The 24,446-nt window shown below is 52.4% G+C and overlaps 1 protein-coding gene across 1 annotated transcript in view; it reads left to right on the top strand.

Moving 5' to 3' along the window:
• Positions 1 to 22,065, top strand: part of LOC308515573 (uncharacterized protein) — a gene marked incomplete at its 5' end in the record, with an annotated part of 52,721 nt that extends 30,656 nt beyond the window's left edge. Inside the window, 3 exons of the mRNA XM_081086085.1 lie at positions 19,776 to 20,000; positions 21,552 to 21,657; positions 22,025 to 22,065. Of these exons, the coding sequence (XP_080942211.1) occupies positions 19,776 to 20,000; positions 21,552 to 21,657; positions 22,025 to 22,047 (354 nt within the window). The 3' untranslated portion in view covers positions 22,048 to 22,065. The remainder of the gene's footprint in view (positions 1 to 19,775; positions 20,001 to 21,551; positions 21,658 to 22,024) is intronic.
• Between the last annotated feature and the right edge of the window lie 2,381 nt (positions 22,066 to 24,446).

Below are 24,446 nucleotides of genomic sequence, written 5' to 3'. Positions count from 1 at the left end.
CACAACATGAGGAACTGTATTAAAGGGTCGTGGCGTTAGGAAGGTTGAGAACCACTGATCTAAACCAATGGCTTTCTGAATTCTGCGTGCATATTCTTTCTACAGGAAATCCAGTCTGTTCTGAGGCAGTCTTCTAAAAAGGGCTCACTCTGACTTTCACCCTGGGAAGTGCCTATGTAATTGTCCACGGTCTGGGCTCTGCCCCATGGAGTCCCACAGAGCAGCTTTATTCTTCTTGTCCCATAACAGCCTTTCAAGAATCTGAAATTAGATAGCCGAAGCTGCTTCTCTTCTGGATCAAACATCTTTCCAACTCTTCCTTATAAGACTAGGTTTTAAGTTCCTTCTTCAACTTGGTCTTCTCTTTTGTTGGGGGCTCAATATGTTTGGGAGTATTTGGAAATATAACACCTAGAGCACTCCAGACATGGCTCACAAATGGTAGAATTGAACAGCAACATCCCCTTCTTCAGGTGAGATATCAGACTTTTGATGATGTTGCCTGACAGGGATGAATAGCTTCATTTGATGGCAGACACATTTCCTCATACTTCCCAGCTTCCTTGTGGCCATATGGGGCTATGTGCTAGATCTGGCCAGGGGTCTGTGAGCTGGAGTTATATGTGACACTCTGGAATGAAACATGTAAGAGCTGCTGGGTGACATTCCAGCTCTTTCTTGCTATGGTAACCTGGAAGCTATGCATTGCTCTAAGACACAAGCAGCTTTGGATCTGAGTCACCACCGGAAAGAAAGCTGTCCTGAAGGGTTGCTGGACTCACAGTGGACTTTGTATGTGCAGAAATAAACTTCTCTCTACCCTGCTCCCATCAATAAACTTTCACATGTTAAGCCACTGACATTTGTGCTGTCGTGGTTGCTGTTACTGGAGCACAGCCTAGCTAGACCTGACTAACAGGTCCACCATCCTTCTCGCTCACACTGGGCTGTAAGTCTCTCTCATCACCCATGTAACACCTCAGGTGAAACTGTCCCTCTTCAACTAGACTTTGCAGTGATTCAGATCTATCCACTTTGAGCTCCTCCAGGTTATGAGCGTGTTTTGTTCTTTGTATCTCTCCCAGGGCTGGTCAGTCACACACAGGGCATTAATCTTTGCAGAAGGAAGAGGGTAAGACAAGGAATTCTGAGCCCATCAAGATGAATGCAGAAAATATCCTCTTTGGAATGAGGCAGTGTGGGCTCAAATCTCTATTTCCCTCGCTGACCAGCTGTGTGCCTCTAGCTAGTTATTCATCCTCTATGAGTTCCTATCAAATAGAGGTAGTAGTCCTAGTCCTTCAGAATTTGGTAATGTACTAATCCTATATAATAAAAGGCTAATATGCAAATTGTCTCCTCGGGAGTTCAACCGACCAGGAGTTCAACTGCTTGCTATGATGTGCACTGACCACCAGAGGTGGTGTGGAATGAAGGAAGGCCCCAGCTGGCAGCGGGCAGCCAGGGGAAGGAAGGCCCTGATTGGTCCTGATCGCTGGCCAGGCCTAGGGACCCTACCCGTGCACAAATTTTATGCACCGGGCCTCTATATATTTTATAAAAGATGCCTGGCACACAGTGTTTGCTGTAGATAGTGCCAGATGTCATCATCCCCTTCATCATCACCTTCATCATCAGTGGGATCAGGGGAAGCTGTCGCCCCCATCCATCTATTTGGGAAGCAGAGAGGAGGCTCATCCAGGAAGGGGCTTAGCCCAAGGTGGTAACAGGTGGAGATTTCGCAGATGCAGGATCAAGGAGACCCTGGTGGGTTCAGGGCCAGACACCTGGCCCAGCCCTTTGGCAGCACCCCTCCGAGGATGCTCACCCCCCCAGGCCTCCCTTTCTTTCCTCACTGGACTTTCACTCGATAGATATGTTCTGGCCTGAGGTGCAGCTTGTCACATCTATCTGGTTGGTTCCTCTCGTACAACTGTGCTTGGTTCCAGCAGAAACCTGGGCCAGGTGATGAGATGGTGAAGAGTCACGTCTCCCTGCCAGCAGGTGTTCGATGTGCAGGGAGGGTGGGCGGCCTCTGGACAGAGGCCGCAGTAGAGACGGACCACATGCGTGGGCAGATGTCATCTAAAGGTGCGGTCAGTGTGCCATACACATGGGTCACCTGGACAAACGTCACTGACAATGCACATCATGTTGGCTAATGCCCTGGGGGAAGAAGAGGAGAGAGGGAGCTTATATTTTTTGAGTTATAGGTCGAAGCTTTCACTGATATCTAATGAAATCCTCACAATTCCATGAGATAAGGATTGTTATTCTCATTGAGAGAGAAGGAAACTGAGGCTTCGAAAGTGTGTGAGCTGGGGACTGAGTCCAGGTTTGCTTGACTTCAAAGCCTGTCCTTTTAACCACCACCTGCCCCCCAAGACCTGTCCTCTGCTCGATCTTTCACTGCCCTTCACCTTGACAAACGCACAGTTTCCCTTGCTCCCTAAAATAGTTCAGAATCACCAGGCACTGAGGTATGTTCTGATCCTCAGTTTCCCTTCCTAAAAATGGGGATAATAATAGCAACTCCCTCTCAGGGTTGTTCTGGGGATTAATTGAGTTAACATACATAGACCATTTACCACAGAGTTAGCATTCTGTATTAGTCATTAATATACTAATAGCTAACATATATGGAATACCATGTTTACTATGCCGCAGGCATGGTGCTAAGTGCTTGGTTCATTTTATTTAACCCTCAAAATGACCCTTGGGACAGGCGTAAGTACCCTCATTTTCTGCTGGGGAAATTGAGGTTGAAGAGAAGTTAAATGAATTCTCCAAGTTCACACACTGGGGAAGTGGCCGTGCAGGAGCCTGAGTCCTGGTCATCTGAGGTCAGAGTCAAAGAATAATAACGTAGAATAACTTCCATGAACCGAGTGGTTAGCACATGCCAGGCACTGTGCTAATATGTATGTAATCTCAATCTGCAAAATTGTCCCCCATGAGGCAAGTTCCATCATGAACTGGATTTTTTACATATGAAATTAACTTACTCAAGACCTCACAGCGAGGAAACTGCAGTGTGGGGACCCGAGCCCAGGCTGCTGACTGCCCTTGCACTTAGCCATGTAATCACCTCAGTATCTGGGAAGATGCAGGTATTGTATATCCTGCCACTATAATGTGATGCTTGGATCAAAAACCGTTTACAAAATACATACTGAAAACAGAAGGACTCAGGAAGTTTTAAAGGAAGGAATCCATAAGGATATATTAGGCAAAGGCCAAGCAAAGGAGGTAGGCGTTGAGTCGCTGGCCCTCCAATGGCTCCAGGTGGTTTGAGCAGGTCACAACCAGTTTGATTCAGCTTCATCCAGTCTTGGCCAGCTCCACACATGTGAGCCGGCCCCGACAGGCCTGGCTTGATTTGAGCTGGCTTGAATCAGTTAGATCTAGTGGCAGCCATCTGGAATCGGCCTGAACTGGATTGACCTAGTTTAAACCCGTTGGTCTCTGCAGCATGACGTCCCATCCAGCCTTAGAGTTTTGACTCCCTGTGGACAGTCTTCTCTTGGACTCCCTGATTGGATGGCTTTGGTTGGGACATTAGTGAGCAAGAAAGTGTAAGTTAATTATTAACCTTCCAGGGGCCAGCTCTTGGACCCTTGGGCGTCTGCAGCTGGAAGGCCTCTTGGTTGCTGGGCCCTGGCTTGGCCAACTCTTCAGTTTCTCTTCCCACTCCGTCTCCATGGAATCCCTGTCCCACATGCTCTCCCCACCCTTTCCTGTCCTAGACGTTTCCTTCTATTTCTTTTTGAAAGTACAAACCCAGGGGATCCGAATGTCCTTGAGTGTAGGGGCTTGTCTGGGATGGCAGGGCTCACGAGTGGATGGATTACAGGCTCACCCCGTAATGGGTGACTGGAGCCTGCTACTCACTTCATTCTCAGACCCTGAAACAAATGTGACTTGTACCACTACACTGGCAATTCAATTAAACATGGATGTGCGTGGGGCTGGGGAGGAAGGCGGGCAGAAAGGGCAGGTGCTGCTGGCTAATGGGATGCCACATCGCATCATCATCCCACAGGAATCATGCCCCTTCAGGAAATGAGAACCAAACAGGCCTGGGGACCGGACCTCCACGCAGCCGGACCCCTGCCCTGGGCTTGCTGCTCTGCTCCCAGCTGGGCTGGGTGGTGATGGAGCCTCGGGACTGGGCAGACCCAGGAAGAGGCAGAAGTCTAGCACCAGCTGTCTCCTGGAGCTCACGGTCCCCGGGACAGGAACCTCCCCTTCCCTGTGGGTGCTGTGCCTCAGGCTGTGAGCATGTTGGTTAGAGAACAGGGACAGCACCTCCTTGGAACTAGGAGGAACTTGGCTAACACACTTCCCCAAGGCCACGGCCACGGCCACGGCCACGGCCACGGCCACGCGGAGACTTACAGCAGGCCAGCCCCGCTCCTCCCGCAGCCATGGGATCCATTCTGTGCACAGAGAGGGAGCAGGGTAGAGAGAAGGAGGGTCTTTGCCTCCGGCCAGGGCTGCTCTGCCGTGCTTTGCACCAGCCCTCGCCTGCACGAGAGCAGGCTCTGCTCTGGAGCACCAGTCCCACAGCCCTGCCCTGCCACCCCCACTTGTCATGAAGCAGGCCAGGCCAGGGCTCTCGGGACCCCAGAGAATACTTCCTGTCCTTTCTGTGGGTTCCAGTTCTCCAGGTCATGTGAAGAGGGAGGGGGGCCACAGAGGAGGGGGTGATGGGTTATGCATGTTAATCAATCGGGGGGAGGCTCTAAATCAACCTTTTGGCCCTTTAAATACAGTTCCTCATGTTGTGACCCAACCATAAAGTTATTTTCGTTGCTACTTCATAACTGTAATGTTGCTACTGTTATGAATCGTAATGTAAATATCTGATATGCAGGATGGTCTTAGGCGACTGCTGTGAAAGGGTTGTACGACCGCCAAAGGGGTCGTGACCCACAGGTTGAGAACCGCTGCTCTAAATGAACTATGTTGGGGGTCCACGCTGTCCTGAGGTCAAAGACTGACCTCAGGTGCTCAGGGGACCAACTGAGCCTGGAAACAGCTGTGCCCACTGACTGCTGACCATGCCTAGGGACAAAATGTGTCCAGGAGCCAGCTGTCCTGGGAATGACTGTGTCTATGGGGTGACTGTGCCCAGGGAGCCCCTGTGTGCCAGGGCTGACGGTGCCCAGGAACAGCTGTCCTCAGAAACCCTTGAAGGACTCACTGTCTGGACTGCGGCTCATCTGTGCTCCGGGACTGACTTTGCTTACTCTGACCACCCAAGGGCTCACTGGCCCCAGGGGCACGCACCCCAGGGACTGATTATGCCAGAGAATGTCTATGCTCAGAGGCGGACTGTATGTAGCCGGACTATGCTCAGAGACCGTTTTGGGGAGCAGCTGTGTTAAGAGACTAGCATTGCCCAGTGACCAATGATGTCCAAGGACAGCTGCACCTGGCAAACCGGGTGAGCCCAGGGACTGCCCTGCCTGGGGCTGGATGAGGCCCGAGGATGCACTGTTTCTGGAGATCTAAGACCCCCTGTGCCCAGGTACCAACCCCGCCCAGGGACTCTGGTGGGAGGCAGAGGCTCTTCTGCATGGAAGTGGAGTCATGCCTGGTGTAGCGCTGCCCAGCTGCCTGGCACCACGCCTGTGCGAGGGCCTCTGGCAGCAGCTCTTCTTCTGGGACAGGGGAGGGGACCCCCTGCTCTCAACACAGGCAACCTCAGGCTCCCCATTTTGGAGCCTGGTGACACGAGAAGGAGAGGACACAGAGCTATGAGCACCTATTGTGTGTCAGCACCGGCTTGGTCCTTCCTTCTCATGATGTCATTTCATCCCAGGACAACGCCATGAATGGAGGTTCTCAGAGGTGGAAATTCTTTTCTGGTCTCTCTGACTCCAGAGCTCTTAACCATGTTGTATTCTGCCCTTAGACTGTGAGCTTCCCATAATCCACATTGCCTTCCCTGAGAAGAGGGAGAAACGGGCCTGTCCCCATCTTACAGAACAGGAAACTGAGGAAGGAGCAGACCCAGACTCTAGTCTGCAGTTGGCAAGTTCAACCTGCTCGTGCCAGTGGCCCTGACTTCTCAGGCAGGAGAAGGGCACTTGGCAGGCCTGGGAGGAAGGGCTTCCTGCGGGCTGCATTCCTGGTTGCTGTCTTGGAGGCGAACAGCCGGGGTGCGGAGGCCGCCTGTCTTGTCACAAACCCCCTTTCATGACGCTCAACAAGGCTGCTTCAGAGCCCGGACTCGGCTGTGCAAACACGCACATCTGGGCTGCTGGCTGGAGCTGGGCAGCGGAACTCCCCCACAGCTGGCCAGCTGCTCCTGACCTTCTGGACAAAGGAAGCTTTAGCTTCCTCCTAGGGAACTTGGGGCTCTGGAGGGTACAGCCCTTACCCAACCCTCCACGGGGCGCAGTCCTGTCTGGCTGCCGCCTGTCATTTTCATCAGGACTGGAACTCTGACGCTGACAGCATTTCCTGCTGAGGGCATGCCCCTCTTCTCCCTGCAGGGCAACACCCAGCCAGACGGGGAAGCAGAACAAAGGCTGCGGGCAGAGAGGGACTTGAGTTGTGGGCACAGAAGCCTCCGAGCAGCCCTCGCTGAGCAGTCTCACCCCATCCTCATGGAGCTTGTCGCTTCATGGAGGAGAAAGTCACCAACGAAATAATCACGAGAAACAGTTGTGAATGGCAACAAACTCTTACATAGTGTTTTGCAGATGTCAGGTACTGTCTTTTGGGTGCTTTACATATTTGAACTCATTTTATCCTTATAACAACCCTATGAGGAAGATACTGTTATTATTCCCATTTTACAGACTAGACAATTGAGGCACTGAGAGGTTAAGTAACTTGCCCAAGGCCACACAGCTAGTAAGTGGAAGAGCCAGAATTTGAACTCCGGTAGTATGCCTTCTCCTTCTCCTTCTTCTCCTTCTCCTTCTCCTTCTCCTTCTCCTTCTCCTTCTCCTTCTCCCTCAATACTCACCCAAAGATATACTTACTGATTTCAGAGTGAAAGGAAGGCAGAGAGTGAGAGAGAGAGAGAGAGAGAGAGAGAGAGAGAGAGAGAGAGAGAGAAACACCAATGTGAGAGGGAAGCATTGAGTGGTTGCCTCTTGCACATGCCCTGACTGGGGACTGAACCCACAATCCAGGTATGTGCCCTGATAGGGAATCAAACCCATGATCCTTCCATATATGGGAAGGCACTCAACCAACTGAGCCACACCAGCCAGGGCAGTGTGCATTCTTAACAATGAGGCATATTTACAAGGCACTTAAGGGCAGTAGCAGGGAGTTGGGGTGGGGAGTGGGGATGTCACTGGGGAGGGAAATAGGCTGTGAGCTTAGGGAAGATCACTTTGGCTGCTGGGTAGAGGCTCCACATAGAGAGATGATGGCAGTGTGGCCTCTGGTAGGGCAGGGCAGGGCAGTGGACATGGGTTTGGGCGAATAGCGGTACCTGGCAACTGATTGGGTGTGAGGGTGAGAGTAGAGTTGGGGACGTCACCCTGTGTTTGGGGGGTGAGTCAGTTTGGCCCTAGGCATCCTCTTCACCTGCCTGGCAGGACCACCTTGCCTCTCCTGCCTCCGAGAGGGGTGGCCTGTGGGACATATTTTGGGCCAGCCATCACTTTTGTGCTCCAGCTGCCAGGAGCATCCCTGAGGGCTCAGGGGAGAGAGGGTCCGTGGTATGGTGTTTGGCATCCAATTGGCATCAAACACGATTTAAATCCTGACTCTTCCTCTGACAAGCTGTGAGGTTGGGAGAATCACTTACATCTCAGAGCCTCAATTTTTTCTGAAATTGGGGAAATGATGCCTCTCTTGCAGGGCCATATAAGACAGTGATGGGGAGGACTGGGTAGGCCTGGACACTGGTCTCTAAGATGTCAGGTGATGCTGGACATGCCTGCTGCATGGGGCCACCAGCTCCTGCTCTGGGCTGTGAGCCCCCATGGGAGGTAGACAAGCTGGCCCGCCCGGCGTGGCAGGTGGAGAGCACTACTGCCTGAGGTTAGCACCGGGAATGAGCTGGCCAGAAAGGGCATCGCTCATTCATTCCCGGCCTTTCTCTCATTGAACAAACGCTTAACTGAACATCTACTAAGTGCCAGACCCTGTGCAGGGGGCGGCAATATGGTGATGAAGCAAGGTCTGCAGAGTCCCCCCAAAGCCCACTTTACAGTGGGGGCTGTGGATAGAGTACCAAGTAAAACACATCAACAGAGAGGGTTGCAGCAGGTGTGCACGAAGACAAAGCCCAGTGATGTAAGAGTGATGGGGGAGGGGCTCCTTTAGATGGGTGGTCGGGGAGGTCCCCCTAAGATGGCGCCAGGTGAGCTGAGGCCTGGCTGATGGGTAGATGCCAGCCTAGAGAAGCCCAGGGACCACTGGCCGGCTTAGGTGCCTAGTGAGAAAGGAGGAGTGGGGAGCAGAGACATCGAGAGGGAGGAGAAAGGCCAGCTCTGGGGCTTTGCAGGCCCTTTTAAGGAGTGTGAACTTTACTCTAAGAGCGATGGGAAGCCTTTGAAAGGATTAAAGTCAGGGCATGGCATAATCCGGTGCACGGGTTGAAAAGGTTACTTCGGTTGCCGTGCAGAGAATGGACTGAATGGAGAAAAGAATGCCGATGGCTGTCCATCTCCGGCTCCCACTTCTGCCCTGGTTCCCCCCGCCACCTCGGGGACCACCTCGTCAGCGTAGGCATTACCTGCTCTCCACACGCCCCCAACCACCTTCCTGACCAAGGGCCCCCGATGTGCCAGGGCCTCCAGAGAGCACCAAGACCCCTGAGGCAGAGGCCTTGCTGGCTGACCCAGGCTGATGGGCTGGAAGCCTGCAGGTGGGGAGCCAAGTGCAGGGACAGTGGGCGTGGGCCTGGGTGCCCTGCCTGCTTCCACCCGCCACGCAGGGCAGGCCCCCCACCCCCACCCCACATGGGGCTTTTGAATTAAAAAGTCTTAACTTTTTCTTTTAAATGGCAGCTCTGTGTACTGTACATGGTAATTAATACATTAGCATTTATGCAAAATACCATCACAGCCGGGCTGGTATGTCAGCTGCCTTCCTGAGCTGCAAAAATGTGAGCGCCCCGAGGTACCTCAGACAGGCTCCCGCCCCTAGCAGAAGCTCCGTTTGACCTGCGCCATGCACGAACGTGTCTCAGGGAATGTGATTGCATGTGTGTATCTGTGTACCCAGCCAGTGTATATGCTTCCTCTTGTGAGGTTCTGTGGGTATGCATATGTGTCCTTGTGTGTGCGTGCACACATGCTGCCCGTGTTCATATGAGTGTGTGCCTGTGTCTGTGTGTATCTCTGTGTTAGTCTGGATATGACTGCATAGGAGTGTGGTTTTATATGTGTGCATCTCTGAACATGTGTGTGTGTACATGTCTGCGTGCATATGTGCATGTCTCTGTGTATTTGTGACTGGCTTGTGGGCATGTATGTATGTGTCTGTGCACGTCTGTATGCATTGATGTATGTGTGCCTGGGTACATGTTTGTGTGTGCTGGTGTGCATCCGTGTAGGTTATGCATGCACATGTGCACAAATATCTAAGTTCATGTTCATATGTGTACATCAGTGGATGCTCACATGTGTCTCTGTGTGAGTCATTAGGTGCACTGTGGGGTCGGCTAATTGTGTATGTGCATCAGTGTGTCAGTGGGATGAGGTGTGTGTCTGTGTGTTTGGATACACTCCTGTTCATTCCTGCGGATGTGGAAGTGTGTGTGTGTGTGTTGTATGACGTGCTTGCTAGAGTGGTTCTGAAAGGAAACTGTAATGCAGTGGAAAGAACAGCCCCCTGGAAACAGTGACATCTGGGCTCAAACCTGCCTCATCCTTTTCTAGCTCTGCAACCTTGGACAGTCTCTCTACCTTCTGTACCTCAGTTTCCCCATGGGACTGATGAAACCCAGCATTCCTATAATAACGATAATAACTATTCACTGGGCACAGGACGCCCTGAAGTTGAAGCGCTCCCTGAGCAGCGGGAGAGCTGACCCCGCGGACAGGCAGTGACCAAGGTTAGGAGGGCGAGCACAGGAGGCTCAAGGACCGTTGTTTTGCTCTGAGTAGTTGACAGGGCTTTGGAGGAGTTAGGGACAGTTTCTCTGAGGAGGTGATGGTTGAGCGGGATCTTGGAGGATGAGCAGCGTGGTTACCCAGATGAAGGAGCTGAGAAGAGCGAGCCAGCGGAGGGGATACAGACATGGAGCTGTGATACCGCCTGGCCCATTCACGGTGGCTGCAGACCAGGCTCTAGTTGCAGGAAGGGCGGGGGAGCAGATCCTGTGCATGTCTATTGAGGATGGTGGGGAGCCAGTGAAGGCCTTTAAGGAGAAGAGGGTCAGGGTCAGAGTAGAAACACCACTCTACCTTCTGCAGGGAGGCGGGGCAGAGGCTATATCATAAAAGACCTTGAGTGTCAGGCTGAGGAGCATAGATTTGTTTTCCCCCATAAGCAATGTGGAGCCACAGAAGGCTTTTAAGCAGTGGAATGGCTGGTGAGCTTTGTGTGTTATAGAGATCACCGTGGGTACTGAGACTAGATTCTGAGGGAGGCAGGGCTAAGAATAGAGACCAGCAGTGGGGCCTCTTGTGGCTTAGTGTGGGGTCATGACCGTGCTGCCATACCCCTGGGATGTATCTTAAGGAGTGGGGTGCCAAGCCCGTTTACATTAGGGTAGGCACAGAGCAGGCACGGGGACCCTGGTTTCAACCCTGAGCCCTGCCATATGTTGTTCTGTGACCTTGACTTGGCCAAGTCAACTAGCTTCTAGGGCTTTAGGTGGTGCTTGGGTAAAGAGAACCAGCGGGGGTGATCCAGGAAGAAAGGGGGGGGTGTTGGGAAGGACCTTGTGTCACTTACCTCTTTGGGGGAGAGTCCCCTCAGGGCATGGGAGGGCCAGGAAGGGGGGCAGCCACCTCCATCCTTCCCTCTGGGTGGCAGGAGGGTGAGTTCGAGGACACGGCGAGCTCATGTATTTTCATGCCGTGGCCTCGACACTCAAGCCCCGCAGTCCCAGCTCACGGCGGCTGGGAGGCTGCTCTGGGGTGGGCTGACCGCGCCCGCAGGCAGACACTCTGCTATTGTTCAAAATGGAATCGGTCCCAGGAAGCCCAGAGCCTGTGGAAACTGCTATGAGTTTTGCAAAACAGCTCCGAGGCGGTAAAGCATGTCAGAAGGATCAGAGGCGGAAACCCTATTTAGAAGCTCCATGCTGGACAGGCATGAGGTGCCTGCAGAAAGGACGGGACAGCGGCTCAGCCCTAAATGCCCTTCCCTGTAGCCTAAGCGTGTGTGTGTGTGTGTGTGTGTGTGTGTGCCCAGCCCCCGCAGAGAGGAGACAGCCCTGCAGCCCCCGGGCTCAGCTTCTGTCCATTCACCTGGCCTCAGGTTGAACCCCTCGCAACACATCCCCTCCTTTCCCAATGTATCTATATATTTTTTTCTTTTGAAAGCAGCTTCATCATTTTGTAAAAAAGGATACATACGCGCATTGCCAACATTTCAGACAAGATGGAAAAGTTCAAAGAAAAATGTAAAAATCACCTCAGATTTCACCATCCAGAGATAACCACGCAGCATTTTGGTGAACGTCCTTCCAGACTTTGCTCGGTGCATAAATACACACAAATAGATTCCATGTATGCAATTCTACCCCGAGCGAGATCAGACAGCACATGCTGTTCTGTCACCTGTTTTCTTCCCCACTCAGCAATATGTCACGGACGTCCTTCATGTCAATACATATAGATCCATCTCGTAATTTTAATGCCTGCGTTATATGTATGGCTAAACCGCACTCCACTTACCCAGGCCCCGGCTGATGGCCATACATGTTTCCCCAATTGTTATGCTCTTATTAACATTCCTGCAGCCAATGTCAATGTATATATATCTCTGTGCATTGCATTCACTCACTCATTCATTCATTCATTCATTCATGCTATAAATGTTTATGGAGTGTGTGCTACATACCAGTCTAGTGCCAGGTTGGGGATAGAAATGATGAATAAAACAACGCGGTTGGTGCCTGCTTTTACAGAGTTTATGATGTAGTGGCAAGACAGGACACCCAGCCCCTGCCAGCAGGCCAGACAGTAACTTTTTGCCATGGGCTTGTGTCTCAAGGATTTACACAAATAACTACCCAATGAATAGGTGGTTACGGAGTGCAAAGGAGAAGTGCCCGTGGGATGAAGGAAGTGTACGGGCTGTGCGACAATAACAGCGGGTCACTTAGGCAGGGGAGGTGGGAAGGAGATGACATGCAGGTTGACAGATGAGTGTACAAGAGGCAAGGCTAGGGGTGGAGCGGGAAGGGATGGGTGGGTACAGAGGGGAGCCAAAAGAGGAGTTCAATTAGAAGGAGAGTTGTTTCAATAATTAACATACAGGAAATTCCTGAAAATGAAATGGTTGGGTCATGGGGTGAGCAGAGTTTGCATGTAGTCTCACTTTGTAAGTTGCCCTTCATGAAGGTTTTACGAATTTACGATCCTGTCAAGGGTACATGAGGGGATGCCATGGAGATTAGGGTTCAGCATAACACTTGTGCACAGGAAGCGAGCTGGCCGCTGTGTTTGCCATTATTATTACAATTATCTTTGCCAATCTAGTCAAGAAAAGTGATATCTCATTTTTGTTTTTAACCAACGTGTCTCTTTTTGACTTTGCAGGAAGTTGAGCTGTTGAGGGGAAATGAACTATCTTTCTTTCTTAAGTCACCTTTGTCAGACACCTTCCTGTGCCCCTTGGACATGTCCAGGTCCTTGGCCTGTAGTCCCTTTGTCCCAGCAGAGGCCCTGGGACTTCGAGGCAGCTCCACGTTCCGTGTGGCTCTGGGTTTCCCGAGGCAGGTGCCAATCAGAGAGGAGGGTGTTTTGAAACCTGGGTAAGATGGGTGCCATGCCCATGGGGAGTGACCTGCAGAGGCCCTGGAGGCAGAACCCACGTGCCATTAGGGGCGCTTAGAGATCCCAGGTGCTCCTGGATGATAGTAATGCAGCTATCTGAATATTAACAGCATGGCCATTAATATTAATGACAATAATAAACAAGTGCGAGGGTTATTTTGAGAGAGGGCTGCTGCTCCAGCTGTTGCCTCCCTTCTTGAAGAAGCTTGTGAGGTTCTCTGCCTTCCTCTCCCCAGACCTGGTGCAACACTCAGTGCCATCCTCATGCGCTCTGCTTGGGCAGGGGCAGAGCCAAGGGCACCTCCAGCACTTTGGATTGTAGGAGAATCAATGCGGGAAATCCCCGTGCGAGGGGCTCGGTGAGAGGTGCGGGGCTGCGTACGGGCAGACAGCTGTGAAGACTCCACTGCTGACCCTCCTGGGCATCAGGCCCAGCCTCGACCTCCCACGAGGAGCCCGGGCAGGGGGCTTGCAAGGGGCCAGTCTCTTGCAAAGGTGGCTGGAGGAATTACCCTGCTAAAGTGGTCATGAATTATAGAAAGGGCGAGGGGGGAGGAAGACCCAGAAGATCATATGTGTAAATACACTGGAGCGGCGGCCAGACATAAAAGCCAGCCACCGAGCTCTTGTACCCACAGCGCTCCGTCCCTGCGACCCACTCGTGCCAAGTGCACAGCGAGTCGCTTGCAGCCTCCTCCTTCGAAGGATTTGTTAATAAGTCAATGACGGAACATCTAAAGGGGAAAAATATTTCTCTTTATAGTAGGAGATAATTGTCCCAGGAAAAAAAATAAAAAACAACAAACCTTTAATTACAACTCACATGGAGAAAGCTTGATTTGTGGGCCGAGCCCAAATGCTGAGGAGCTGGATGTAAAATATTTGTAATATTTAGGGAACCTAGAGTTTTACATAAAAGTAAACAGCATTGCCTGAAGGCACAATTTCCAGCAACACAATAAAATGTGCAGTGAATTTATGGCGGCCATCCATTAGCTCTTACCAAGGCAACGTCGCCCCTATCTGTCGTCCATCATTATAATAGAGGGTTAATGCACCGAATTTACATAAAAAAGTCATATTGTCTGCATGAATTATTTACACTCGAAGCTGTTTTTACAGCTTGGTTTCAAGCTGGATTCTGGGAGAGATTCTGCCAGTAAATTACTCTGTGGAGACCTGGTTCTATAACTGCGCCCGGAGCCGGCAATGAAAAGAAAGGAAAATGGGCAGGCCCTGGCGGGTCGTTGGTGCTGACGCCTCCCGGGTCGGGGCCGGAGGCAGCGGTGGAGGCTTTAGGAGGCTGTTGGACTTTGCTGAGGATGGGGCTCTGTCTCTGGGCCCGCGGCTTCATGTTTGCTGCCCAAGCTGCCCCGGTGGGCAAAGGCGGTTTGGGCCCGCGAAACCACAACGATCACTAGAGGTGTCCACGGGCTCTTGGTGGCTGAAGCCAGAGGTCTTTCAGGGATCAGGGTCCTTCCAGGGAGAGGAGCTGCTGTGTTTGTTGGAGCAGGGGCCTAGCTCAGCAGTGTGAGCATTACAACCTCCTCGCCCCCATTGTACAGATGGGAAGACTGCGGCCTCAAGAGGCACCTATTCAGGAAGCAGGAAGCTCATTCATCCCCGGTGGGCCTGGGGAATGTGGAACCTAGAGACACTTCAGATTCGGGGAGAGCGGGGCTGGGATGGGGCATCCTTGGGGGACACATAGAGAGTGGTCATGCCTCCTATCTCAGCCTTTATGTTTCCTAGGACCTGTTGTGAGTGGAAGGCAGTTTTAGTGGTTGGGTTGGGTGAGCTGCTTTGTGGCACTGGGTTCTTAACTTCTCTTCCTTTTAAGGTTTGGGGTCCTGGGGAGAACTGCCCCTGCTTCCTGGTGATGTGGAGCTATGGGAGGCTGGTCATGCAGTGGAAACATGCCTGGATTTTTAATTCCACGCCAGCTGTGTGGGCTTGGGCAAGCCTTCTGGGGGCTCAATTTCCTCATCTGTAAAATGGGGTTTCTACTCCCTAGTTCTCCAGCCTCCCCCAAATGACGAGAAGCTCAAAGGTGATCACATGTCTGGGCGGTGTGTGATGTGTTAGGAGCAGGGTTACAGGTGACAGCGGTCAGCAAAGGGAGTCTTGAGGTTTGGGTTGATAGAGGGACAGATGGAGAGAGAAGGCCGGACAGTCGGACATACACATAAAAGAATCCCAGACAGAGAGAGAGGGAGAGACAAAGAGCAAACACACAGAAACAAAAGAAAGGGGCGAGATGGAGAGGAGGGCAGAGGTGACGGTCACGGAGAGACGAGAGCCGGGAGAACTCAGGGTGCCCGCGGCTCCGACCTCCTGGAGCCCAGAGGATGTTTTCCTGGCCAGCCATGAGGGTGGCAGGATGGCGTCTGCCCTGGGGCCAGGGCTGCCTCTTGGCTGGACCCTCTCTCTCCATCCAGGCAAGGCCTGGGCTTCCTTCTGGCCTGTGGGTTCCTGCCTTTGCTCCCTCTGCTTTTCTACAGCACAAGGAAGCCCGAGCCGGTGCCAGCCTGCGCCCGCCCCTCCCCCAGCACCTGGGACGGGCATGTGATTGTCGCTGCTGCACTCCCAGGTCTCCCGCTCCTGGAGCAGTCATAGCAGGTCCCAGGGGCCTGGAGACAACAAATGACTCCCCGCTGACGGGTTGCTGGCTGCCTCCTGCCTGCCAGCCCGTTCCGCTGCACACCGCAGATAATCATGTAAGGCCAGGGAGCCCTCCTGCCCGTGCCGGTGTGATTTAAACCTGAACTTTGCTTTGCTTTCATCCCCCGGAGAAGCCAGATTTAGATGATAAATTTCTCTGTCTCCCTGGGAACATGCACACACGTGTGCACAGACGCACACCTGCACACACACATAAAGGCGCTCACACATTGTGAAGTCCCCATGCGTGAATACTTGCACACAAACGTGTCCACCCCATTTGCAAATCACATGTGTATCCATCCACGTAGGATCCTTTTGTGTGCACACACATGCCATCCAGAGAGCTCCGGACCACAGGCTGGGGCAGGGGGAGCGTGTGGTGGTGGCTGGAACAGCTGGAACCTGCAGGGTGGGTGCGAGAGGGTGACGGGGACAAGTGGTGCCGAAATTGCAAGAGGCCCTTCAAGTCTCACCCCACCTTGTTGTCTGGAAGAGGGGAATGAGGGAATGTGTGCATGTGTGTGTCTGCGTGTGAGTCCCTGTGCATAAGACTGTGTGCTTAGCGGTAGGTGTTCACAAGTGGGGGTGCCTTTGTTGGGTGCTGAGGTTGACGGCCTGTGGACAGGGGAGAGGGTGTATGGTGCCTTCTGGCTGTGAGGGTCCTGCTGGTTCCGACGCCCTAGCCTCTTTGTGTGATCTGGAGGGTGTGTTTCTCTTAGGTTTGAGTGAGAGGGCTGGTGTGCGCGTGTGTGTGTGTGTGCATGCGGAGTATGCTCGTGAGCATGTGCATGTTGTGTGTGTTGTGTGTGTCTGTGTGTATGTGTGTGTTTGTGTGAGTGCCTTTTCATAGCAGAGAGGAGGACCACGTGCCTATGTCTGTGTGGAGTCTAGTGTGAGTGTGTGACGGTGTCTTGGAAATATTCTGGGGTGTGTTTTGTGCAGTGGAAAAATTTGAGGTGAGGACAGGAGGCCATCCTTGCTTAAAACCCTCCTCCCTTCTTACTCCTCCTCTGCTTTAATCTCCATTAACATTGATCACCATTGAACATACCATGTATTTACTTAGAGTGGACCCCCTGGCCCGGGGGCATGCATTCCAAGGCCCCCAGTGGGTGCCTGAAACTGCAGATCACACTGCAGCCTACATATACTGTGCGCCTCCCTGCACGCACATTCACATTATGGCTTCTCTTTGGCCCATCTGAACTGCCAGCATCACTACTCCTCGCTGTGGGGCCACTAGTAAGGAAAATAAGGGTTACTTGCACACAAGCACTGTGATACAACGACAGGACAGCCGTCTGATAACTGTGGCTACCGGCAGCGAGTATATACAGTGTGACTCTGCTGGACAAAGGGGAGCAGGGGCCTCAAAGAGACATGCATTTAAAACCCATTAGTTGCTTGTTTCTGGAATTTTCCATTTAATATTTTCAGACCATGGTTGACCATGGATAGCTGAAACCGTGGAAAATGAAGCCTCAGGTAAGGGGGGACTGCTGTATCTATTTTGTTTATGGTTTCTCTTTCCCCTGCCAGAATGTGAACGCTAGGAGGGCAGGAATTTCAGCTGTGTTGTTCATGTCCGTACCCCCACTGTAAGGACAATCTCTGGCACACAGTGGCACTGGGGATGTTCAATAAATATTTATTGAATGAAGGAGCAAATAACTTAATCACCTTCTTCAAGGGTTCCCTTCAGCGTCACTTCCTTTTTCCCTGGAAATGCGGTTAATCATACAATTACCGTACGTGGACCCGGAGGAGCTGGTATCACCAAAGCGCAGGAAAAGCCAGGTGAGAGGAGAGGTACCTTCACAGAGTGTTGCTTATCTTTCCAGGCACCGTCTTGATGGAGCCCTGAGGGTGGGAGCACAGATTTTGGGTTGTCAGGAAGGGAGGCGGAGAAGACAGAAGGTTTACCTGTGATGGCGAACCTATGACACGCGTGTCAGAGGTGACATGCGAACTCATTTTTTTGGTGGATTTTTTCTTTGTTCAATGGCATTTAAATATATAAAATAAATATCAAAAGTATAAGTCTTTGTTTGACTATGGTTGCAAATATCAAAACATTTCTATATGTGACACGGCACCAGAGTTAAGTTAGGGTTTTTCAAAATGCTGCCACGCCGAGCTCAGAAGGCTCGCCATCACTGGCTTAGGCAGCACTTGGAGGAAGAAGGAAAAATCGCAATCGCTGGGAGAGGCGGTGGGATCCCATGATCGCTCCCCTGACGTGGTGACATTGATCAGCCTCCCTGCCAGGGGGGGGGGGGGGGGTTCCCAGGCGCGCGGTATTTGGTAGCCTCAGCAGGTCTTCCGGTTTGTGACGGGGCGGATCTAACGTAACGGGGGAGTGAACATTGATGGGAAAACGGGCTGCCCCGTCCCAGAGCCGCTGGCCGCGCCCAGGTGGCTGCTGAGCACTCCGAGCGTCACTTTCCTGATGAAGCCCCAGCCACCCTACTTAAAGCTGCCACCGCCCGCTCCCAGCACCCCATTCCTAGTTCTCCCTTTCCGTTGGTCCTCACCACCCGCCTGCGCACTGAATGACTCAGTCCTTTAGGTTTGCTTTGTGCTCTTGGCCTTCCAGTTGGAATGAAAGACCTCCCCAGGGGTCGGACCTTTGTCTGTTTTGGCCACGGATGTACCCCACGAGCCTCGAAGCATGCCTGGCACGGAGCAGGGGCTGACCCATAGTGACTGAAGGGGGGAGGCTTTCTGTCTCTGGGGCGAGGGCAGGAGGGGGCTTGTGAGTGTCCTTTTTATGAATGGGCTTGTGGAGCGAGCGCTCCTGGTGGTGTGACCGTCCAGGCTGTGTTTCAGCTGTGGGGGTGACTGTGTTTGGGAGGAGAGTGAGCTGCTCCCAAGCTCTGTCCTCTGAGGCCCCAGCGGCAGTTTTCTGACATGGGCCTCAGGGGCTGGGCACCCTGCCTGGATGTTGTTAAGGTTTGCAAACCGACACATGGATGGCTTCCGTTGGAATCCCTCAGGGTCCTCTCCTTGACTGGCAGCCCCCGTGGTGGCCAGGGGCCTGAACCCCGGCCCTGGCAACTTCCTGGGTCCACTCCCTCCTTTCCCCAGGGGCAGACCTGGACCCCAGGCTTGAGGGGAGGGTGAGGACTGGTGCTCAGTGATGGAGGACAGCCGTGCTGGTGGCTGGACTCAGCATCTAGAATCTAGATTCTAGATAGTCTGGACACATGATTGGGAGAAGGGGCCTTGGGGTGCCCCTTGACAGGTGGGGATCCTGGCCATTCGGGGTCTAGGAGGCAGTGGGCAGTCCAGAGGCCTCAGGCTTCTGCAGCAGGTGACTGGGTCCTGATGAAGGGCAGGGGAAGAGGGTCCAGGCTGCCTTGTGCTTGGGCTGCGGGGGAGGCAAGGCCCCAGGTGTCAAGAGCTTAGGTTGATGCGCATGCGGAGATCAACCCACTGATCCTGGCCTTCAAGGAGCAATGGGCCTGTGCCTCAGTCTGCTTTATGTGGAGGTGGTGGGCACAGAGCCGCCGGGAGATGGGGGTGAGGAGCGGCCACCCCATGATGACAGTATCAGGACCCAAAAGGCACTTAACCAAGTGAACTCGGACTGAGGTCCAAAAGACAAGTGCAGTAGGGCCAGAGACTAAGTCCGCTCGTTAGGCCAACATTTAGGAAATATTGCCTAATGTTGAGCATCTGCTGTTCAGGGTCAGACAGAGCTCTGCTTAGCTTTCACATCTGCTGGCTGTGTGATCTTGGAAAGGTTATTTAACTTTTCGGAACCCCAGTTTCCTCATAGGCAAAATGGAGGTAGTTTTTATTTCATGGTGGGATTGAAAGGATCGAGCTGTTATTATTCTTATTATTATTTTATTTAAAAGACTGAACGGATCCAGGAAGGGAAGATTGCCTTGACAGGAATTCACATCATAAAGGCCTCAAATTAGTGTGAGGGCCTGGTATGGAGGTGAAATCGGTGACACTCAGAGACGAAGGCAGGGACCCCTGGAGCCCTCATCGGTTCACCCAAAACAGCTCAGTTCCATCTCAACAGCTCAGTGACTGGTGGGTGAAGAGTATGAGCTTGAGTGGATGGAGCAGAGTCTATATGTAGAGCACCTACTGTGTGCCAGATGCTTCAATACATTGCCTTAATCTTCACACCCTTGTGCACGAGCTATGACAGTCTCCGTTTTGCAGGTGAGCCACGGACTCTCCGGGAAGTTAAGTGACTTGCCCAAGACCAGTGGAGCTGGGATTCAGGCCTGGATCTATTCAGTCCTTTCTGTCAGGTCACGCTGCCTCCTAAGACACAGGACAGGGCCTCTCATGGCTTTTGAGGACACGATAGTGGCTGTGAGGGCACAGAGGGACTTCCCATCTGGCCGAACAACAGCCACGAAATGTGCATATGAGTGGAACCAGGTCAGTCTGTAAAGGTCTATGGGGCTCTGCCTTCTACCCTGTTCTGACCAATGTATGCGAAGGATCCAGAAGAAGACATAAGGGGTGCAGGCCTCTAACAGGAGGAGGTGGCAGAACAGAGAAAAGGTCAGATAGCAGAATCAGGACCCCGAAGGATCTCAATGGGCTCTCGTGACAAGGATATGTCACAGGGATAAATGCTGGGGCCCATCTCAACTACAGGGAAGATTGTAGAGAGGAGCAGCTGCTCATAAGAAAGAGATTTAGAAGTCATGGGCCATTAGGCTCATGATGAGTCAGCGGGCTACATTAATAGAGGTATGAGGTTTGGGATAAGGGAGGGGACCACCATCCTGACTTAGGGCAGTCACTATTGTTCATATTTGAAGGTCAGGTGTGCTTTTCTGTTTTTTCTTCAGTTCTTCCTCTTTTTTTTGGCGGGGGGTGGGGGTGGGCGGGGGGTTCTTAGAGGAACAGAGCCCTGCTAGAGTTTGACCCTTGGGTCCCACCCAGAGCGGCCCCCTGAAATGACACCTTTGAAGCAGAGAATGAAGTTGCAGATTTTCTGAACTTGTGTTTGAGCAGCGAGTCCTGGGCCTGATCTTTATGTCACGCTGCCCTCATTGGGGGAGAGAAAGTGCTGGTCCCTGATGCTCTGACACCGGGAGAGGTCCTCGTCCTCTTGGCCACTGGCCAGGCGCAGCCGCCCCCTTCCCAGCTGTCTCCTCCCTGTCTCGGAGCCTTTATCCCGGTGGTCAGTGGTTGGCCAGGGCCTGGCAGGGCGGCCTCTCCCAGGCTGGAGGCGGGCAGGAACAGAGAGCCTTGCGGCTGCTCTGCTCGCAGCGGGGCTGGATCCCCGCTTGAGCTGGGGTGTCACCTGCCAAGCGGAATTCGGCACAGGAAGCGCCTGGCTCCAAGGCGCACTGTTTAATGTGGAGGTTCTGTTCCTCCGAAATGCACTTCTCCTGGCAGCTGCAGCGAAGGGAAGCTGTTGAGCTTCCCTCTCATGCCAGAATCACAGCCACTTTTTCCTGAGAAAGAAACAGGGCTGCAGACAGTTTTACTCATTAAAGACTTCTTTTCCTCTTAAATCTGTTTTTGTACAAAAAAAAAAAAATTTTTTTTTTTTGCATGAACGGAAAAGTAAAACGGATGATATTGAAATAAACAAGGCATTTGTGATAGGAAGGTTAAAGCAGATTGTTGGGGGTGGGGACGGGGGGTTTGGCTACGCCCCACATTTCTGCACACAGGCTGCTCCCAGCCCGGTGAGGGTGGGAGTGAGATTTCAGGACTCTGCTCACCTCCCAGCCCTCGGAGCTGTCTTCTCCAAGTGACTTGGGGTTTCACCTGGGAAGGGAACTCTCACTTATCAAGAACCTACTAAGTGCTGGGCGTGGAGTAGGGGTGAGTTCATTCTTTTAGGTAAAGGAAGTTGAGGCTCAAGTGGATTTGGGCAACCAGTCAGGGATATTACAGAGCTGGGATTTGAACCTCCATCTATCTGACCTCAGATGTCACCCTCTTTTCGCCATACTTTGTTACCCTAAGCAGTTGTGTTTGGAGCCGGGGCTGTACAAGGAGGAGGAGGATGAGAAGAAAGAAGATGGAGGAGCGGACATCCTGCCTGGCGAGATAACACAAGATGCTGACCACTGTGAGTGAACTAGGCCCCAGGCGCTGGGTCCTGACAAAGACGGGTGGGTGATCTGGGGGAGGGTGTGGGGTGTGGATGGGTTTGGTTGGATAACCAGGATGGGCTTCCTGGAGGGGGCAGGTCCTGGCCTTGCAGCAGTGTGAGCACAGGCAGGAAAGGTGAGAGCCGCCTTGGGTGTGAGGAGGTAAGTCAGGGTGGGGTAGTGATGGTTGTAATGAGAATATAAGTGTTGAAGTGCAAGGAGGGGATCCAGTTGGGGAGTCTGTTGCAAAGGCAGAGCCCTGAGCTGGGAGGCAGGAGTCTGGGTCTTGCCCTGGCTCTGCCACTGGCTTGCTGTGAGATCGTGGGCAAGCCCCTTTCCTCTCAGGGCCTTGGATTGTCTGCCCATAAAATGATGGAGTTGAACCCAAGGATCCCCAACGTAGGGTCCCAGGAAGAGAGAAGGTGACAGCAGGATCTAAAAAGCCTTCTTAGCGTCAGAATCATGAAATGTTAGTGCGAAAAGGAATCATCGGCTGAACCACCTTCCTTTATGTCTTAAAGGGTGAGTATTTGTTTTCCAGGTGAAGGAAGGGAAGTGGGAGAGAGAAGAAAGGGCATTTCCGGCGGAGGGTATAGTGTGAGCAAAGGCACGAATGATGTTGAATAAATAACTCCGTGGGTGGAGGAAGAGCCAAGCGCTCAGACAGGTGAGGGAGATGGGGCCAGACCTTGGAGGACCAAGAGGCTTCGGTTCCGTCCTCTGGGCCATGGGAGGCCATTGAAGGGTTGGGACACACTCCGAGGGGCAGTTTTAAAAGATCGCTTTGGCAGTTTCCTTGATGATGGATTAGACAGGGGCTGGCGGTGGGTCCAAGCAAGGGACGAGAGCAGAAAGACCGGTGAGGAAGCTCTGTAGAGAGGGTGACCGTCTGAGCAGGGAGCAGAGTGGGTAGGTTGAGGGCAGCCTCTGCTCCAGAGGAAGAGATAGGGCTTGGCGATTGATTGGATGTGGGGATGGTCGGGGGGAGGGAGAGTCAGGACTCCCAAGTTCCTGGCGTGGCGATATTCACTGAGACAGGAAACACAGGAGGAGGGATGGGCTTTTCTGGGGGAAAGAGGATGAGCTCAGTAATGGATTAGGTGAGTTTGAGGTATCAATAGAATATGCATGTAATGGCTTTTTCTTTCTTGTTTTCATTCATTCATTGAGCCGTTTATTGAGCACTTACTATGTGCCAAGCATAGCTGGGTACCACCTTCCTGGAGCTGTCCATCTAGGCAGTTTTCCTAAGCTGAACCTGGGTCTGCTGGATTTCTACCCACTGGCTTTCTTCTGCCCTCAGGACCTCTCAGAAGGGTACTGTCCTTCAGAAACCGGTGAGCGAGGCTCCCCACATCACCTCTGGCTCAGGGAACATGGAGCTGTGGAGAGAATGCGGACTTCAGACAGTTGTAAAGAGATGGATTTCAGCCGGAGTGCCTCTCTGTGCGGCCTCATTTGTTAAGTGGGTTTAATAAAACCTCTCTGACAGGCAGTGGTGTGCTAGAGTTGGTTCCTACTAGCTTTTTTGTTTTCATATTCAATATTATGTTAATTTCAGGTATACAGTCTAGGGCAGCGGTTCTCAACCTGTGGGTCGCGACCCCTTTGGGGGTCGAACGACCCTTTCACAGGGGTCGCCTAAGACCATCGGAAAACACATATATAATTACATATTTTTACAGTAGCAAAATTACAGTTATGAAGTAGCAACGAAAATAATTTTATGGTTGGGGGTCACCACAACCTGAGGAACTGTATTAAAGGGTCGCGGCATTAGGAAGGTTGAGAACCACTGGTCTGGGGTTAGACATTTATATAACTCATGAAGCGATTCCGCCGTTACTAGTAAGCCTCGTACCCACCACACACAGTTATCACAGCATCATTGGCTCTATTCCCTATGCTGTTCTCCCATTGGCTTAGAGAACTGATGGAGGGCGTCCCTTCCCAACTCTGTGTTCAGGGACATCCCACTGGTAGCCTGCAGTGGACCCTGGTGGGAACATTGACACCACAGGAATTGGCAAACGCTATAAACCCGGGCTTGCCTTTTCCTCCAGATCGCTGGCTGGCACATATTTACCAGCATCCCACTTCTTACACAGTGACGGTTAGGTGGATGGGTGTTGAGCACCTGGTCCTACGTAGGCACACACAGGGGGCACGTCATAGCGTGACTACCTTCTGCTTTGACATTTCCCTTGTGCGGGAAAAACTACTGTTTCGTTTGTTCAGAATAACAACTCCCCTTTAACCAGGGGCTGTCCCCTCTCTTATCTCAGACCACGGGGTTCCAGCGAAAGCTGCCATCTCCCTTCGGCCTCCACAGAGGGGTGGAGGGAAAGGCACGAGGATTTCGGAGTCTCATGAATCTAGGTTTGAATCTTGGCTCTGCCGTCTGCTAGCTATGTAATAACCCTGGGCAAGTTTTTTAATCACCCAGAGCCTCAATTAAGTCACCTGTAAGCCGAGGATGGACAAGCCTCCCTCATTAAGTTGTTGTGAAGATGAAATGAGGTAATGGGTGTGTGGGTGCACAAGGACCTGGCACTGAGGCCCCAGTTTCAGTGAAAGCTTGACCAATGCTGGCCTCCTCCCCTACAACCTCCCGTGTGGACCGGGGAGACAGCTCTGACGACGGGGTTGGGGGAGGGAGGAATTAGGGCTGCATCCTTGGGAGAGATGCTGGCTGGTGGAACATGTAGGCCGGGAGAGGCTGTGGGCTATAGGACCCTCCAAATGTATTCCGAGAGCAGTGGAGGGG

Source organism: Myotis nattereri, assembly GCF_964212035.1.
Source record: "Myotis nattereri genome assembly, chromosome: 3".
NCBI lineage: Eukaryota > Metazoa > Chordata > Mammalia > Chiroptera > Vespertilionidae > Myotis > Myotis nattereri.
Note: the sequence above shows the minus strand (reverse complement) of the source record. Positions and strands in the feature narration are given on the sequence as shown.